The 19,380-nt window shown below is 37.9% G+C and overlaps 1 protein-coding gene across 13 annotated transcripts in view; it reads right to left on the bottom strand.

Moving 5' to 3' along the window:
- Nucleotides 1-1,003: 1,003 nt before the first annotated feature.
- CDS1 (CDP-diacylglycerol synthase 1) overlaps nt 1,004-19,380 on the bottom strand; it is a 69,885-nt gene continuing 51,508 nt past the window's right edge. For 3 of the 13 annotated variants that reach the window (XM_089912215.1, XM_089912214.1, XM_089912216.1), the window contains 6 exons: nt 17,146-17,214; nt 14,221-14,373; nt 12,539-12,658; nt 10,364-10,467; nt 4,772-4,895; nt 1,009-4,501 (listed from right to left, as the gene is read on the bottom strand). In XM_089912215.1, coding sequence (XP_089768341.1) covers nt 4,472-4,501; nt 4,772-4,895; nt 10,364-10,467; nt 12,539-12,658; nt 14,221-14,373; nt 17,146-17,214 — 600 coding nt within the window. In that variant the 3' untranslated portion in view covers nt 1,009-4,471. Of the gene's footprint in view, nt 4,896-10,363; nt 10,468-12,538; nt 12,659-14,220; nt 14,374-17,145; nt 17,215-19,380 lie in introns of all 13 variants that reach the window. The other 10 variants (XM_089912226.1, XM_089912220.1, XM_089912221.1 and 7 more) reach the window with 8 other exon arrangements.

Here is a 19,380-nt window from a genome sequence, read left to right as displayed (position 1 = left end):
AAATTGGAAATAACCCAAATAATCAACAGGTAAATGGGTCATCAAAATATGGTATTAATAAAAAAGAACAAAGTACTGATACATGCAAAAATATTATGCCAGACACAGAACACTACATAGTGTATGATTCTATTTACATGCAATGTCCAGAAGAGGCAAATATATAGAGACAGAAAGCAAATCAGTGGTTGCCTAAAGCTGGGGGTTGGAGTGACGATTAACTGCAAATGGGCATCAAGGAATTTTTTGGAGTGATGGAAATATTCTCAAATCAGAGGTGGTAATAGTTGCACAGTGTTATGGTACATAAACTATATCTCAATAAAGCTATTGAAAAAAAAACAGAATTGCTAATGATTCAAATGTGTCTATCTTACCTGTACTAGCTGAAGCTTCTGGTTCCTTCACAAAGTTTTGAGATGTATTAAAACTGATCAAAAATATAGTTATTACTCAAGAATGTTCTCCAAACTTATCACTTTTCTAGGTCCTGTCTGAAGTTTGACAATGAACCTTCTTGAAAACCACCTGGATCCATTAAACTCAAGCTGGACACACAGTGGAAAAGGAGGGTATAAGAGCTTAAACCCCAAATCCATAACCTGTCGTCCTATAAGTTTGACAGAGCAGTTTGACATTTCATTCTCTCCCCAAGAGGACACCTTTGGGCAGGCTGTCCCTCAATGATTTTCTCTCTGGACAACAAGGCTGCTTTACCGCCCATGTCCGTTGTACACATTAGAGGACCAGACTGTATTCTCTCAGCTCATTTTGGAAACTCAATTTGCCATCAACAGATAACATTCCGTTTATCGGCCCTTACTAAATGACTCTCCTTGTTATCTGATGATTCTAAAACGTTCTCCCCTTCTGTGCAGGAAAAGGAAGACAATGGAATTAAGGTAGGACAGGCTTTTGATTTTGGTTAAATTGTCTAGATCTGCTTTTATTTTGCAGCCACTACACGCAGATTCCCAAATAGAGCCCCCCGCCCAACGAGTGAATTTTAAGCTCTTAAGTTTCAGGAGCCAGTGGCAAGATCTGGCTGTGGACTTTCTGCAGGACAGACAGCTCCTCCATGGAGGTCAGAATGATGGTGTCCATTCAAGGAACACTTACATTAACACTACCTAAATCAGATGTGACCAGAGACGTGGTTACCTTTCTGTTCGGTCCTATCAAACTGTCTCTTCCCAGTGGAGACGGACAACAGGAGAGGAGCAGATAGGAAGAAGGAAGGAACTCAGGATCAACTCCTCTATGTTGAACACAAAGGCACATTCATATGAGTTTTCACTTAACCCTTAAAACAACCCTAGGAACTAAGAATAATGAAGCCCGTCTTAGAACCACACAAAATTGAAAACTGGGATGAGTGTGGAGGGGCTGTCCAAGAGACACAAATGGGAATGTACACAGTTGGGTCTTCAGACCCCAAACCTTTCATTTGTTCAGAAGCTTGAGGGCCTAGGGAGTTGCCGGCATTGAGCCAGAACACAGTGGCCATCAAAACAGACGCCTCTCACTGTCCAAGTAGCTTAAAGCTCTAGTGGTGACTGGATCAAAGATTCACAAAAATAAATACATAATTATAAACTAAAAAGTACCCTAGAAATTCGGTGCTCTTTCAATTAAGAGGACATCACCTCTAGACAAACACACATGTTCAGTGATCACCAGAACTTATTTATTCCCAGCCCTGAAGATGTCACTGTAGGTATCGGTGATGAAATATACGCAGCATACAGTATTTCTGTATTTGTCATTTTGTAAACACTAGTTGAATGAATGTTTCCTCTCCAAAGAGAAAATGACACAACAGAGTCAAAATGTGATTTGTTTCAGTTTTATTTTCCTATCTCAGTTTCAGTAAAAGGTTCAGCGAACTGATTGACACATATCAAAAGCTATCTCCCACCCATATACAGTATACACTGTTTCCACTTTTTCTTTTCCCCTGAACAAGGTGGTACTATCTTTGTTCAAACCAAATTACAAATGAAGAGATACTATAAAAGAGAATAAAACGGTGGTGTGTGCGTGTGTGTGGGTGTGGTCTTTTTATTCTCAGACAGTAAAATGTATACCCACCACCACAAGGGGAAAAGCACTGAGGAAACATTTGTACTAAGCAGTTAGTACCATTAGAGTACCTCTCCAAATAGCAAATTTGGAACAATTAACCATTACTGTAAAGGAAGTTCCTAGTCTTTCATTTTTCTGCCATCACATTGCTACACTGGAATTTAAACCCTCTTCAGAGTGCAAATATAAAAATGATCAAACTCAGGGTTTTATGGCAATCTTTGCTAAAGTATATTCTTTTTTTTTTCTCTTTTTTTCTTTTTTTTTTGTGGTACATGGGCCTCTCGCTGTTGTGGCCTCTCCCGTTGCGGAGCACAGGCTCCAGACGCGCAGGCTTAGCGGCCATGGCTCACGGGCCCAGCCGCTCCGCGGCATGTGGGATCTTCCCGGACCGGGGCACGAACCCGTGTCCCCTGCATCGGCAGGCGGACTCTCAACCACTGCGCCACCAGGGAAGCCCTAAAGTATATTCTTGATAAAATATATTCTATTTTAATATACATGCTATAAAAGTACACTAAAAACGTCAACCTTTAGAGTGTTGTTAAAATTAAGAATTTACTTTTTTACATATAGAATAATATACATCCAACTCTAAGTGTATTTGAGGATAGCTATTACTGTGACCCCAAATATTTCTAGCTTCATATTTTGTTTACCATAATATTGATTTTATAATACGTATTCAGTAATGTGCTCATAATTCTGTTTTGCAGTGCCTCACTCATCACTTTAAAGAAAAATGCAGAGGGAACTGCATATCTCCAAGTTCTTATGGTGCAATTCACCGTGTTTTCAACATAAGTTCCTATTACAAAATTTTAATTTTATTTTTTAAATTTTGGTAAGTAAATTCTTTTATGATCTACATTTGGAGCTTTTAATGCAGCAAGTAAAAATGAGCAATGTTGAAAATTAACTTAAAGGTAGCCTGATTTTAAAAATAATCACTTCCTTCTGTAATAATACCTCCAATGCCAATTCTAAATTTTTATGGAATAGTGTGAAATAATGCTGACTGCACACATCCAGTGGCGATGAATTGACTGAGTGCATGCCACGCCAAGAAATGAGACTCTTGGGACTGACTTTAACTGTATCCACCATAATCCTGTAGTACACATGATGAGGCTGCTAGTTATAGATGACATCTGTGGAACCCAGGCATATCTGCAATTTTTTTTTTGAGTAATAGAACAGAAATATAAAAGAATTAAAATTTGTTTCTGATTTAAACAAAAATATTTACTCTTTTCATTAGCAAAACATTCTTTAAAATATATCTATTTTTCCTCTGAACATTTAGCCAAGGAGCACTAGGCAATTTTTGAAGGTTTCAGTGCTGACTGTACAATACAATAAATACAGCTGTAGAGAGCACACAGCAACAATAGCTTATTTACATCCACTGAGAAGAAATTTATTCTCATCTGGTTACAGTGTCCAGTCCCCCAAAGGAAAGGTTTGGCATTCGTGTGCTTTTTGTTCTTGGTGGGAATCACTTCTGCTTGATTTTCATTGTTGAAAGAAAAAAAAAAATCAGCTGATGGCCTCAGATTTTCTGACATGATGTGAAAGAAGAATGTGACAATAATTAGCTGCTACCATGGAGTTAGTCTGGGAATTGGTTTCCAGGCAGATCTCGCTTCTTCCCAGGTGAGGGTCCAGTGGGCTTCACGGGAACCAAGAGGTAGGTGCCTAGGACCCAGGTGTGCTGAGCCGCATCCAGGGACGGGTCACTCTCGCTCAGCTGAGCACCCCCTGCTCTGCCTCATTCACCACCCCTACTCACTACCCTATGTACTGATGCTCGTGGCTACAGAACTTATGGAAACCAGTTCACAGGGAAACAAAAGTGGAGAACTCAACCAAGAGGTGGGCTATGCATGTGTCATCATCCAGTGCTGCCTCCTGAGCTACTGTCTGTTGTGATCATGGGTGGAGGATGGGAACATATGTTCTTCATAGCAGAATTCTCCTGTGTTTCTCTTGAAAGTTTTTGAGAAGGTTATGTTTTTCCAGACAATTCAATCAAAGCAGAGTCTGATGTCTGCTCTTTCTGGCAAACCAATAATGGTAGAAACTTCAGCCTCTCTCTTGAATTTCAAACTTACCTAAAAGTGGAATGTTTTTCCCTGGCAAATGATTACTTACTTCTTTGAAAGTGGACAGTCTTTCTTTTTTGGATCCAACTCAGCCCTTCAGAAAATACTTCAGACTGAAAGAGGAGGAAGTAGAGGAGAACTAACTTCCTATCGTGCCTTACATAAAACATTTTGCTGAAATGAAGAGCCACTCAGACTACAAAAGTAAATATTTGTGCAAAGGGCACTCTGCCAGGTGCAATCTCAAGACATCCTCAATTTACTCATAGTGTTGTGACTCTTTAAAACACAAGTCTTTTAAGTGATGAAACCTAGCAAGTAATGGGAAGGAAGTTAACATCAGAAAATACACTTAGAAAAAGTACAGGATATTTTGCCTGGCATTTGCTACTTATTTCATAACTTAGATCAAGTAAGTGTTAAATATTCACAGTAATTTCAGAGAAGAAACATTCATGTCTGTAAAACTTCAATCTATTGCATTTTCGACATTTTTCTGTACAATTACAAAATGTCATCTGTCAGTGCTTTCCTGTAGAATTCTTTACTGTCAGTCCTTCCCTCTCCAGATCCAGTTATACCTTCAAGGTGGGCTGTAGAATTCCCTTCTCAATGAGATGAGTCTTCAGCGTTTTGTATATATTTAACTGTTGTTCTGGTTGAAGCACCAACAACTGCTGTAGCACTTTGCTGGGATTTGGACCCCTGATAACAGAGCAGAAAAGACAAAAAGTTCACACTATTATTTTAAGAGAGCTAAAGGAAGCATATACTTGTAATTTAAAATAAACCATGCATTTAAGTGCAGAGGATCAATCTTTACAGAATTGGAACAGCTCTTGATCAGAGCCCACTTTAATGCCCAACGTTAGTGTCAAAGGGAGAAAAAAAAAACCCTAGAACTATCTGCACTGAGAGGCGTACAGTCTAGATGTGGGAAGAATGTGCAAACACAGAAGACAGGAACACGAGGCAATTTAGGGAGTGCAGATCTAAGTTCCACAAAAATCCGCAAAAAGGCAAATCCTGAGATTGGACAAGACACGGAAACCATTCTGTAAAAAAAAGGACCATTCCTGATGAGGATAAACCAAAAGAGAACATGAAGACATAATTTAAGTCTTTAGCTTCAAAGAAACGTCAGACAGGGAAGGTACCCTGTTGAAGAAATACCATCGGGGAACACTTCCCGAGCCCAGCCCTGAAGCCCCCACCTGGGATCTACAATGGGAACAACAGCCTTTTTTCAAAGAAGGTCTTAGGTAAACCCCAATATAGGAAACAAAATAAAAGCGGATCTCCTTTAGCAGGTGGAGAGCCCTGCCCGTCTTGCCCAGCATCCCCACTGGGGAGGAAATAAGCCCAGGCAGTGTTAAGTAAAGTATCCACTGGGCAGTGACACTGCTCTCCAACAGGTATCATACCAGCCTGTGCAGGGGCCTCTCCCTGGGTGGCTCCTTCTGGGGAAGCTCCTCCAACATCCCCATGCCAGCCCTTCTCTCTGCACCTTCTGATGGTGCACTCTGGGTCAGAAAAGACCCCAACCAGGATTCCCACCCTCCAGAGACACCATGACAGTAAGGGGATTGCAATTTCCTACCTTTGCACACTAGAACTCAACCCATTTATAAGCTGGAGATCACTTGTGTTTCTGCACTTACACTGCTAAAGTGCTATTTTGTTAAATTCAGAATGAACCTAATTCAGACTGTGATGTAGATGTATTGTTCTTTGCAATTTCTACAATCCACTTGAATAGGAAAAGCAGAGTGGGCTTACTTTTTGTGGAGAGGGATTAGGGAAATCCAATGAGAAAAAGCAAGATGGAGAATGGCAGAATTCTGAGAAAGACATGTACATGGGTAATTAAATTTATGACTTATTGCACAATAGCATGGATTAGCTGTCCCATGGGTCACCTTTGTACACGTGGCTCAACTCATTTGCCAGAAACCTGAAGCCATATGTCTCTCACAGCTACAGTCTACTCAAGTCAGGACACAGCTTGCCTTACATTTCTTCAAAAGATTCAGCAACTTCCTAACATAAACCCAGAGTAGGGCCCACAGAGAAAAGGAAGGCTATTCTAGCAACTTCAGCTAAATGCAAAATTGTCAGCAGGGGCTTCCAGCTAGTTGCACACTGGCTCTAGCACTGTATTTCTAATCGTCTAAATGTGTACTTTCAAATGGAGGACAACATGGCTCAGCACAACTTTTCCCTACTGAGAGAACAGATCAAAAAAAAAAAAAAAGTATGAGTTAATGCTCTAAAAGCTGCCATCTTCTGCAAATAAAGAGTTCTAAGGATTTAAAGCCACTAATTACTAATACTCAAATATATCAGTAAATAAATCATATGCAAATGGATTAAATACTCCAATTAAAAAGACAAAGATTGTCAGCTGGGTTATAAAAAAAAGAAAATCCTTGTGAGAAGAAAAAAGTGAAACACACTTTAAATATAAAGAAAAAGGCACACAAAAAATAAAAGGATAGACAAAGAAATATTATGCAAACATAAGAAGAAGGCTGATGTAGCTATACTTATATTCAACAAAATAAGCTTTAAACAAGTAGTATATAAAGATGGGCATTATAGAATGATACTAAGAGTGATTCAACAGTGAGACACGAGTTCTAAATGTGTGGACACCTAATACAACCTCAACGTATATAAAGCAAAAACTGGGAGATTCTGACAAAGCTCTCTTCATAACTGATACAGAACAGGCAGATGGAAAAACAAACCAAAAAATTCAGTACAGAAGATTTAGCTAAACTTCACCCAGTTGAGTTACAACACTAATCCTGAAACTGCACAATGCATATTTGATTCATGTGCACATACAATGTATATCTGAGTAGACAATGTGCCTGGGCAAAAAGGAAGTCATGACAAATATTAATACTGAAGTAATAAAGAGTATGTTTTCTGACCACAGTGGAATTAAAGCAAAAATCAAAAAAGGAAGGAGAATGAGAAAATCTCCATTTCTTTGGAAGCAAATCAATATACTTCTAAATAATCCCATGTCAAAGAAGATATAGAACTGGAAATCAGAAAATATTTGTATCTGAAAAATGAAACTATACATATAACATGTGGGATGAGAATACTTGAAAGTACTTAAAAAGAGCACTCAAAAAGCAGTAGTTAAGAGGAAATATATAATGTTAGATAAATATATTAGACAAGAAAGCTGAAAATCAGTAATCTAAGCTTTATCTCAAGAAGCTTGAGAAGGAACAGAAAATTGAACCTAAAGAAAGATAAAGGATGCAAAACCAGAAATATAGATCAATGGAACAGGATAGAAAGCCCAGAAGTAAACCCACACACCTATGGTCAATTAATCTGTGACAAAGGAGGCAAGAATATACAATGGAGAAAAGACAGTCTCTTCAATAAGTGGTGCTGGGAAAACTGGACAGCTACATGTGAAAGAATGAAATTAGAACATTCTCTAACACTATACATACACAACAATAAACTCAAAATGGATCAAAGACCTAAATATAAGGCCAAACACTATAAAACTCTGAGTGGAAAACATAGGGAAAACACTCTTTGACATAAATTGCAGCAATATCTTTTGGGATCCACCTCCTAGAGTAATGAAAATAAAAACAAAAATAAATAAACAAATGGGACCTAATTAAACTTAAAAGCTTTTCCACAGCAAAGGAAACCACAAACAAAACGAAAAGACATCCCACAGAATGGGAGAAAATATTTGCAAATGAAGCAACTAACAAGGGATTAATCTCCAAAATATACAAACAACTCATGCAGCTCTATGTCAAAAAAACACAACCCAGTCAAAAAATGGGCAGAAGATCTAAATAGACATTTCTCCAAAGAAGACATACAGATGGCCAAGAAGCACATGGAAAGATGCTCAACATCATTAATTATCAGAGAAATGCAAATCAAAACTACAATGAGGTACAGCCAGAAAAAGGAACAAAACTGGGTCATTTGTAGAGACATGGATGGATCTAGAGACTGTCATACAGAGTGAAGTAAGTCAGAAAGAGAAAAGCAAATACCGTATATTAATGCATATATGTGGAACCTAGAAAAATGGTACAGATGAACCGGTTTGCAGGGCAGAAACAGAGACACAGAGGTAGAGAACAAACGTATGGACACCAAGGGGGGAAAGTGGCGGGGTGGTGGTGGTGGTGGTGTGATGAATGGAGAAATTGATTGACATGTATACACTAATATGTATAAAATGGGTAACTAATAAGAACCTACTGTATAAAAAAATAAAATTAAAAAATTTAAAAACTACAATGAAGTATCACCTCACACCAGTCAGAATGCCCATCATCAAGAAGTCCACAAACAATAAATGCTAAAGAGGGTGTGGAGAAAAGGGAACCCTCCTACACTGTCAGTGGGAATGTAAATTGGTAAACCCACTGTGGAGAACACTACAGAGGTTCCTTAAAAAATTAAAAATAGAACTACCATATGATCCAGCAATCCAACTCCTGGGCATATATTCAGAGAAAACCATAATTCAAAAAGATACATGCAACCCCAATATTCACTGCAGCACTTGGGTACAATAGCCAAGACATGGAAGTAACCTACATGTTCATTGACAGAGGAGTAGATAAAGAAGATGTACATATATACAATGGAATATTACTCAGCCATAAAAAAGAACAAAATAATGCCATTTGCAGCAACATGGATGGACCTAGAGATTATCATACTAAGTAAAGTAAGTGAAGTAAGTCAGACAAGGACAAATACCATATGATATCACTCATACGTGGAATCTAATTTTTATAAATGAACTTATTTACAAAACAGAAACAGACTCACAGATTTCGAAAACAAACTTATGGTTACCAAAAGCGAAACATGGGGGGGGGCCGATAAATTAGGAGTTTGTGATTAACATACACACACTACTATATATAAAATAGATAACCAACAAGGACCTACTGTATAGCACAGGGAACTCTACTCAATATTCTATAATAACCTATATGGGTAAATAGTCTGAAAAAGAATGAATATTTGTAAAACTGAATCACTTTGCTGTACACCTGAAACTAGCACAGCATTGTAAATCAGCTATACGGCAATACAGTTTTTAAAAAAGTTAAAGGAATGAAAGATGAGGGTAGACATCAATGAAATAGAAAACAAATACACAACAGAGAAAGGTGAAGTCAGAATTTGATTCTTTGAAAAGATTAATGAAATAGATAAACTCCTAACAAGACGGCTCAAGGAAAATAAAAGTTAATACAAAAACGCTCACACTAGTATGGGTATATATTTAAAATGCATATTTAGAGACCTATAAATATGAGTTTCAATCCACATAACTCTAAAGGAAATACAGGTTTTCTAGGCTCAGACACCAGTAGAGGCCATGGCATATAAAGTAAACATGTGGTTGATGTGGTTAGCTTTCACACCTCAAACTGGCATTTCAGGGCAGATCCAAAACATTAAAGTTTAGTAATGAGAATAAAGCACCCCATATAAAACAGCAACACCCTCCACCTACCCCTCCCCGCCTCTCCACCCCCCACCCCCACCACATACACACCCATAATCCTGCGGACTGCTCTGTTTTTCTCCGTGGCTCTTATAACCACCAGACAAGCTACATTTGTTTGTTCTCCACTTCTGCCCCTTCTACCTCCAACTCCCCAGGAAGAAAATAAGCCCTGAGGACAGGAACTTGGTTTGTTTTGTTCTCTGCTGTATCTGTGCCCAGAACATTGCCCAACACATAACAGGCACTCAAGCAATAACTGGTGGACTGGATGAATCATTATGTCCTCCTCCTTTTTAAGTAACTCTTAGGGTTCACTGTCACCACAATGTCTACAGTTGAGAAATTAAATCTCCTGCTGTTCCAAATCTAGTACCATTCACCCACTCTAACTGAATCTTAACTCAGCCCTATTAGACTATGACATATACTATTTTTTTAACTTGTTCAAATGTAAGGGAAATAATTATAATTTAATCATACTGCCCAAGGCTACAGTGTGACACAGTTCCAGGAGCCACCGTTCCCTTCGCTATTATAGATTACCAATGACAAAAAAAGTAACTAATTCAAACTAATGCCTATCGAAATGAGAACTCCAAGAAATCATCTAATAAAACATTTTTTAAAAATCTAGAAGTACCTTATAAAACTTGTGATGTACACATGCACAAAAGTTGCCATCAAATACTGACAATCAAATCTGTCCATTATCCCGCCATGTCCAGGAATGGTGTTTGCAAAATCCTTCAGAAAAAAACAAACATATTAGTAACTTTTCAAAAAAATCACCTGCTCTAAAATTCCTACCTGTAAATGTCTCCTTGACATCATGGACTTGAAGGAAAATACTTTACTATTGGATTTTCCCACTAAATACAAAGTTATTAGAACATGTCCAACAGATTAAAACTGCATCTTTGGAATATGTGCCCATGTTAGAATGACTATTGAATTGACCCACAGCTTTCAAATAACACTAATTAAATGTTAATTAAATCTAGCACTAACTTTTTTTAGTTAATAAAACTTTTTCTAAATCAAAAATGCTATCAGCTATTACTAATCTAATCTTATAGCTGGCTCTTCTATTTAATCAGAAACTATTTGGGGAGCTATTTTAGTGTTGTTGACAGATATACAACTGGTTCTAGCTCATGTTTATCCTAATGGTTCTTACTCTGAGATAAATATTTTACTACTGTGATAAATATTTCTTTTTTTTATGTGTTGGGGTAAAAAGGAAATCAAAATAGATAGTTCATTTGGGACATGTTAGTCCATTAAATGGCCAAATTAAGGGAATGGTTAGTAAACCTCTGCAGATTGACCCTGTATAGATCCATCCACACGTGTCAGGGCCCAGGAAATGGAAATGACTAATTGTCCTTCTCGTTTACTCAAGCAACCTAAAAACCTCTAAAATGCAACAGCGATTCTACCTTCATTTCAGACATGAAAAGAAACCTCACCATTCACCAAGAAACCTTGGATTGGAGACCATTAAAGACCATTCTAAACATAACATTTCTCTGTTTAAAACAACTATTGAAAAACTCTTTGGTTAATTTTTGCCAACACATTTCCTTCCTTCTCTTCCCTACTAACCCAAGCACAATAGAGCCGTGGTAACTCCATCCCACTTTGCTGTTTGCAGCCTTTACAGGCTTCTCGTCTTGCATAGCTATTGCTACGATTCTTTGTGGATGTGTATTATCTCCCCTAGTCGGTGGTGAGCATCATGAGAACAGGGACAACATCTTGTACACTTTTGCATATTGCATTCCACCTAAGGTAGTATCTTCCCCATTGCAAGTGCTCGCTGAGTTCGCGTATTTATTTCCCTGGCCTCTGGGATCTGGCCACCACTCTCTGTAGTCTGACAACCTACTCCCTACCATGGCCACAGTGTTCCTCTTCCCCTTCCAGCAGCTGATCTCCTCTACTCCTTTGCACTTGCTGGAACTCCCTTCCTTCAATTTCTCTGCAGGACTCATTCTCTTCCTTTCCTGGTATCCCTGCTCAAACGCCACCTCCTCAGAGAAGCTTGCCCTGAGCACCCCACCTTCAGTAGACACTCTCTAACTCCCAATGGCACACATTCAGTCTTAACTTAGTGAAGCCATGTGAGGAGAGTTGAGATAATAGGCCAAATATATCTCACTTTACGAGAATTTAAGTTACACAAAACATAGGGCTAATTTTAAGTATCTGGAACAGGGATCAGCAAACTATGTCCCACAGACCAATTCCAGCCCGCTGCCTGTTTCTTGTAAGTAAAGTTTTATTAGAACCCAGCCACACCCATTCATTGATGTATTGTCCATGGGGTTCTCACACTACAGTGGAAGACTTCAGAACTGAGTAGTTTGCAATATTGCTGCTATTAGCGTATGATTTGGCCCTTTACAGAAAGAGTTTGCTGACCCCTGGTCCAGCAGAATGGAGAGTTACATATCCAAAGGCACTCTTGCACTTCCCTTCACTTGAGACTGTGACAGGACACTAAACCTAGACAATTCATAGCTGGATTCTTGGATGAACACTTGAAGGACCAAGATTCTGTGTCTGTCCCAGCATCAAGTGACACATGCCATTTCTAGAAAAAAGGGTGATATACCACTTTAAAATGTATTAACACGGCATGACCAAAACCTAACAAGAAAGAATATATACTCTGTGAGGCTGACACAAATAGGGTGGAAAAGTTTTTGCCCAGGGGCCTAATGCAGGAGACCAAAAGAGAACCAAATTCCAACTATATTACATTCTCTAATTATATTCTGTAACACTGTAACAAAGAATCTAAAACACACACCTTGATTTTGAAAGCTCTTTTGAATCCACTGGCAAAGAATCCTCCGAATGGGCCAATCAAAGATGCAAATGTGGAAAGAGCAATGCTGTGTATCTGGAAAGGATACAAGCTTATTGTTTCCTAAAGAGGGAAGAAAAAGGAGAGGGGTTGGGGCTAACTGCATGAAAAATGTATTCGAGCACACCACCTAAACTCAGAGCCATTATATATAAACACTAAGTCAAAGCACATGCCATATTTTTGTTAATTTCACAAACTTTCAAGATCATAGGAAAAAATAAATGTGTAAGCTCTCGTTACCACTCTGCTTATTCAGCCAGCACTCCCTATTCCCTGTGTAAGCGTACTGAAAGCGCCTGGTGTGCTAAAATCTGATAGGCTACTTTTCTAATTTGTCTAGAAACTTCTACATCACTTGGGTCATAGGCTTACCAAGAATCAGTTAATTTCTGACATTGTTTTTTACCAGTAGCACTTTGTTTTTGTAATTATATAATGTATTTTGTATTTTATTTCACTTTAATTTTATATGACAAATGACGGGAAAGTTGGTCTTTCTCTTAAAATTAAGTTAAATGCTGTGGAAACACCTGAAAATAAAATGCTTTATTTTCTACCAAAATTAACATCAGCAAGACAATTATGAAAAGTTGAGAAGAATTCTGCAGCCAAATTATTTTGTAAATTCTCCACTTTAAATAAACTGAAACTACAAATTGTAGAGAGTGCATAATGGGTGTGGTTTAAGAAAGATCACTAAGAACTCCAATCTTTGGACCTGTTTGCAAAGGAACGGCCTTGCCCCAATCAAAGATTAGCAGTATCAAAGAGTTTTACAGCAGATAATAGATGGCTTGGACACTGAAAAAATTCTTGGAATCAATGTATTGAGCCCTCAAGTAGAGAAATAATTTGTTGGTTAACCTTCTTCTTAAAAAGTAACTTTAGTTAAAAGTTAAATATTTCAGGGAATTCCCTGGAGGTCCAGTGATTAGGACGTGGTGCTTTCACTGCCAGAGCCCAGGGTTCAATTCCTGGTCAGGGAACTAAGATCCCACAAGCTGTGTAGCACGGCCAAATAAATAAATAAATAATAAACGTTTCAGATGCATTCATGTGTACACACACACAATTATTTGATTCCCCACTTTAACCAACCACCCACTAGTCCTGGTAGCATAGATTAGCAGGGATCTACTGGACAGCATGTCAACATCCTTCAAGGTTGCCTTTAAATGGCAGCAGTGTTTTTGGAAGGGAAACTGATTTTTAGAAACAGCAGCTTTCTGTACTAGTAAAAGTCCCCTAAAAATCAAGTAATTTTTGAGCTGGTGAATTTTAATTAAGTTTTAAATTGAGTCAATTTATACCAGTTACACGTGAAACTCATTATAACTCGTTTGATTTGTAGAAATCTAAGAGACATTTAAAAATGTTTTCAAGATAAATTACCACCAGTATTCAAACCATTAGGCAAGTAAGTTTCTAACAGACAACTGGTTTGTGACAGTAATATTCACTTTATATACAAAAAAGGGAAATCACAAGGGGATAGAATATATGATTGATGTCAAGCAGACAGTGATCTGTATTACAGAGTTAAAAATTCTGCAGAAATCGATCTCTTGCAATAAATGAAGCTTAATCTTTGGGAGGGAGGATCCCCACCATGTTTATCTTACCCGTCTCAACAATGCCTTCAAAAAGGGAGGAAGTGAATAACTCTGAAGCTGGAAAAGTTCTGAGGGTTCACATTCTGTAACGAAGGAGTTTACATCACTTCGGTATTCCACTGGGCAGACAAAGTACTGATATTTGGATAACACGTAAGCGGCCTAAATAACAAAGCAAGCGTTTGTAAAACATTGCATGAAAATATATGTATGTGTGTGTGTGTGTGTGTGTGTGTGTGTGCGTGTGTGTATATATATAAAATTTTTTAAACGTATATATGTTATGTGTCAGAAAGGCCAGAAACAGAATGCCAAATTTTCCTCACATTCACATCCTGCCATGTATTTTCAAAGTTAACTGACCATAACTGATGGAATAAAAAACTTTAAAAAGCCATTAGAAAACAAAACTTTTTGGAAATCAGTATGATTATAATCTCAGTATAGGGAAAGAGGGAAGGGGAAAGTGAGAAAAAGAAGCCGATTTGAACATTTAGACAAGAATTATAGCAAGGTTTTACTTTTTTTAAGAACACATTTAATGTCAGCAGAAGCTAACAATTATAAAGGTATGGGAGAGTACAGGACTAAAGTTTCTTGCATAAAGGTTATATTGATTTCATCAATTAAAAAAATAAACAGTGATTTAAAATTACTAAGAAAACAGCACAGGTGAAAAACACCATTGTTCTTAACCAACCCAGACAATGTTGACTAAATTATTCTTTCCCTGGACACATCACTGCAATTTTTAAAACTAGCTGTCCTCAGCCATGGAAGAAGATACATAAAAACAAAATATCTTATTACAAATTTAAATTGCTATACAATAGTTCATTTTCTTTCTTTTACAGACATTCACACCATTATACTGCTCAAAAATGGTTGACAGAAGTGCAAATATGACACTAGAAATGGATATAAGTTGATTTTGCTTCCAAACAACAAGTTTCCTCAAAATTACTTATTAAAAAATATATAAGCTCCCTCCTTATTTCATCATGCATTACATTCTTATAGGATAGCTCTTTATTTTCTTCCAATGATATGGCTGTTCTTGTAGTATTTCTAAATTGTCTTTAATGATACCAGATTCTTGTAGTAGTATTTAACTTAATAATCCCTTCTTCGTAATGTATAATCATTGGACAGGACCAGATCCCTTTTCATTATTCTGTTCATCAGTTATTACCTCATTGATATTCTAACAAATAAACACTGGAATAATTTTTTTAATTCTATTGCAATTTTCATTGAGAATGAACTACACTGATAAACAGGAATTATGGTGGTTTTCCCCTCCAGCCTGGCCCATTTCCATTTATTTGTATATTTGCTCCCTCTCAAAGCTCCATGTTGTTATTAGTCACTCTATATTTGGCTATAAAATATATTCTAGAACTGTTAGGAACAAGACTCTTAAAAAATTAAACTTCCTGACAGTAATTTTTTTTGGTATATTTATCTTATATCCAGCCATTTTTCTGTACCTTTTTTGATTTCTCACAAGACACCTTTGAATAAAAACATAAATTCCATAACTGTACACTAATTTTTAAAACATTAACAATATCCATTATTCATAGCTAAAAGTAAACATCAATTATTTTTAACAAGCTTTTTCTGTAAACTGGACTCACAGCAGTAAGCACCCACTAGGCCAAGCAGCTGGCACGTGTTAAAGAGACAGAACTCTTCAATATCATTTGCATTCTCTGCTTTTATTCAAAGCCACCACCCGTCCCAGCACCTGTGCACCCACAAGGCAGAACAGCTGTTAGAAACTACCAAAACACAACAGCAGGTCTCAAGCCTAGCTTTATATGAGAATCAGCTGAGGGAGTTAATTGACCTGGAAGAGGGCTGGGACATAGGTGTTGTGTAAGCTCCCCAGGTGGTTCTGTTATGAGGCCAGGATGAGAGTTACTGGGCTATAGAATGCAGGCATACCTCATTTTATTGCACTCACTTTATTGTGCTTCACAGGTACCGTGTTTTTCACAAATTGAAGGTCTATGGCAACCCTGCCTCAAACAAGTCTAATGGCACCATTCTTCCAACTGCAAGACCTCAGTGGAGGAAGTAACTACAGATGTGGTAAAATAGCAAGAAAATTAGAAGTGGAGCCTGAAGAGGGGAATGAATTGCTGCAATCTCATTATAAAATGTTCACGGATGAGGAATTACTTCTTATGAATGAGTAAACAAAGTGGTTTCTTGAGATGAACTCTATTCCTGGTGAAGATGCTGTGAAGACTGTTGAAATGACAACAAAGGATTTAGAATATTACATAAACGTAGTTGGTAAAGCAGTTGCAGAGTTTGAGAGGGTTGACTCCAATTCTGAAAGAAGTTCTACTGAGCAGGGTAAAGTGCTATCAAACAGCCTTGCATGCTACAGAGAAATCCTTCATGAAAGAAGAGACGATCGATGTGGCAGACCTCCTTGCTGTCTTATTCAAGAGACTGCCTCAGCCACCCACCTTCAGCAACCACCACCCTGATCAGTCAGCAGCATCAACATCCGGGCAAGACCCCCCGCCAGCAAAAAGATTATGACTCAACGAAGGCTCAGATGATGCTTAGCATTTTTTAGCCATAAAGTATTTAAAATTAGGCATATATACTGTTTTTTATTAGACTTAATCTAGTACACACTTAATAGACTACAGTATAATGTAACTGTAACTTTTATATGCATTGGGAAACCAAAACATTCACGTGACTTGCGTTATAGCAATACTCGCTTTATTGTGGTGGCCTGGAACTGAAGCTGCAATATCTCTGAGGTAGGCCTGTGGATTCTGTCTAGTGGGCTTCAGTTAATACATTATTAGCATTTTCTGATTTAATTCTTTTAGGTTCAGAATAGACTAATAAACTTGCTACCACTTTTCAAAATATAAATAAAATAAAAATCCTAGTGAAACTCACAATGAATCCAAAGATGACTGTGGAAAAGAAACCGCCAATGAATCCTTCCCAAGTCTTTTTAGGGGACAACTGAAAAAGGCCAAATAGAATTAGAAAGAGTTACTGCACTCACAAAACACACAAATACATATGTTCAATAAATTCCCATAATACCTTGTACCTCTCTCCTTCTTTTTTTCATATTGGAAAGGCTTTGCAACCCTTTTTCCTTCAGTCCATAATGGTGATTTATTTGTGCAAATCTCTCTAGTAGAGTTGAACACATATTAGGCCTTCAGACATCCTACATACTGTGAATATGTTTGTTTCTGTAAATAGCCTCAATTTGCTTTTTTCACTCAAAGGACTATAAACTCTATGCTGAAATAATTGTCCCATAATGTTCATGCTTATATAAACCCCCAGAATAATGTAATAAGGATGAGACATATTCATTCATTCTAAGTATACATGGTCTGTGTTGACCTACTACTGATCAAAAATAGAATGAGTATAACAAAACATGGATTCTGCAGCACCCCAGATTTTCATATATTCCCAAATGCCAAGCTTACAACAGTCCTCTTTCTGAAATGGCAAAAAGCTCCATAGCCCTAGGTACAGTATTTGCCTCACAAGTATGCACATATCCTCCCTCCTTTAGTCACTATATATGTCTTTCTCCATGAAGAAACATATTGGGCTTCTGAGAATACTGTTTGTTTCAGATTCCGGCTATTGTTTATTAGTCCATGGAGCATTCAGGGAGAGAAATCTGGAGGAAATTCTAGAACTTGGTGAAGCAGGGGCAGGAGAAAAAGATTTAGGAGTAGACAGTGCTAACTGGCTGAGGCGCTCTGTAAGATAAGGACTCAGTACGGGGCTATGATCGTCAGGAGATCACTGACGGCCTCTGTGATGTTCCTTTCAGTGGATCAATGGGAACAGAAGCCAAATAAATATCGGAGGGAAGTTTCTGAGATAGAAATGGGTGATATGCTAAACTACATGAGCTCTTGTCCTGAAGTTTATAAAGCACCAAGGCTTTCTTGACCAATCTGACAACAATTCCGCCATAGAGAAGTGACTGATATACAATGTCTCCTAGGATAATTCAATATTATTGTCATGAAGTAGGAGTTGACTCAAATTCAGAAGTGCCTGCTGATTATTTTAAAGATAGCTCATCGAATTAAATTGACCTAAATCATATATATATTTTTTTAATTTTAATTTTTTTTTTTTTTTTGCAGTACGTGGGCCTCTCACTGTTGTGGCCTCTCCCGTTGCAGAGCACAGGCTCTGGACGCGCAGGCTCAGCGGCCATGGCTCGTGGGCCTAGCCGCTCCGCGGCATGTGGGATCTTCCCGGACCAGGGCACGAACCCGTGTCCCCTGCAGGCGGACTCTCAACCACTGCGCCACCAGGGAAGCCCCCCATATCATACTGATTTAGGGGTTAACTTGCTTAATTACATCTGCGTATATTATACAACTAATCCAGCCTGGTAATTCACTAGAAATTGATGTTCAAAATCAGACAGTGAGATTCTTCTACAGCCTCTGAGGGCTCCTAAGCCAACAACTTCTCAGCTGGTATAAAATCCTTGACTACTTCACCACTTGCTCTTGTGCTGAAATAAGTTTTAGAGACTTTAAAAATGTATATAGCTTGCTGGCCAGTATCCCCACAGCTCAGCTTAATGCTGTGTGCTGGACTCCTATGTGGGGAAGAATTTAAGGTGTTTTTGAAGGACAGGCCATCCACGCACTCCTCTAGGAATGATAAACTATCCTTACATCACTCTGAACAAAACAGGTTTTCTATCTCAACAATTGTCTCAGTCCCTCCATAAATGCCTTCATGTGATAACATCAAAATAGCCAATTAATGCATTTGTCAGAATGTTATAAAAGACTTTGCCCGTTATCTGAACTGAGTGAATCCTCTATGTAGCCCCAACGTGAAAAGCTTTTTTATTTTTATTTTTAAAAGAAATGAGTTCTAGAAAAAGGTCTGTTTTTCCATGAGGAGTTGGTTTCTTTCTTTCTTTCCCAAGATGGGAACTGTATAAATTACTTCATTTTCTTCTTTGCCTCCACTGACTGTAAACAGAACCAAATCTAAGGCAAAACTACATGGTCTCCTCATGTGTACTTTCCTGTCCCTTATCTTCACTTTTCCTTATCACTTGCATCATTCATCAGTGTTTTATTGTAGGACCTCAAATTTTTTCTTAAAACAAATTTGGGTATA

This window comes from Delphinapterus leucas, chromosome 5, assembly GCF_059928025.1.
Source record: "Delphinapterus leucas isolate spDelLeu-1000000601 "Yukka" chromosome 5, BTC_Dleu_Yukka2, whole genome shotgun sequence".
In the NCBI taxonomy this organism is placed as follows: Eukaryota; Metazoa; Chordata; class Mammalia; order Artiodactyla; family Monodontidae; genus Delphinapterus; species Delphinapterus leucas.
This window is presented reverse-complemented; position numbering and strand designations above follow the sequence as displayed.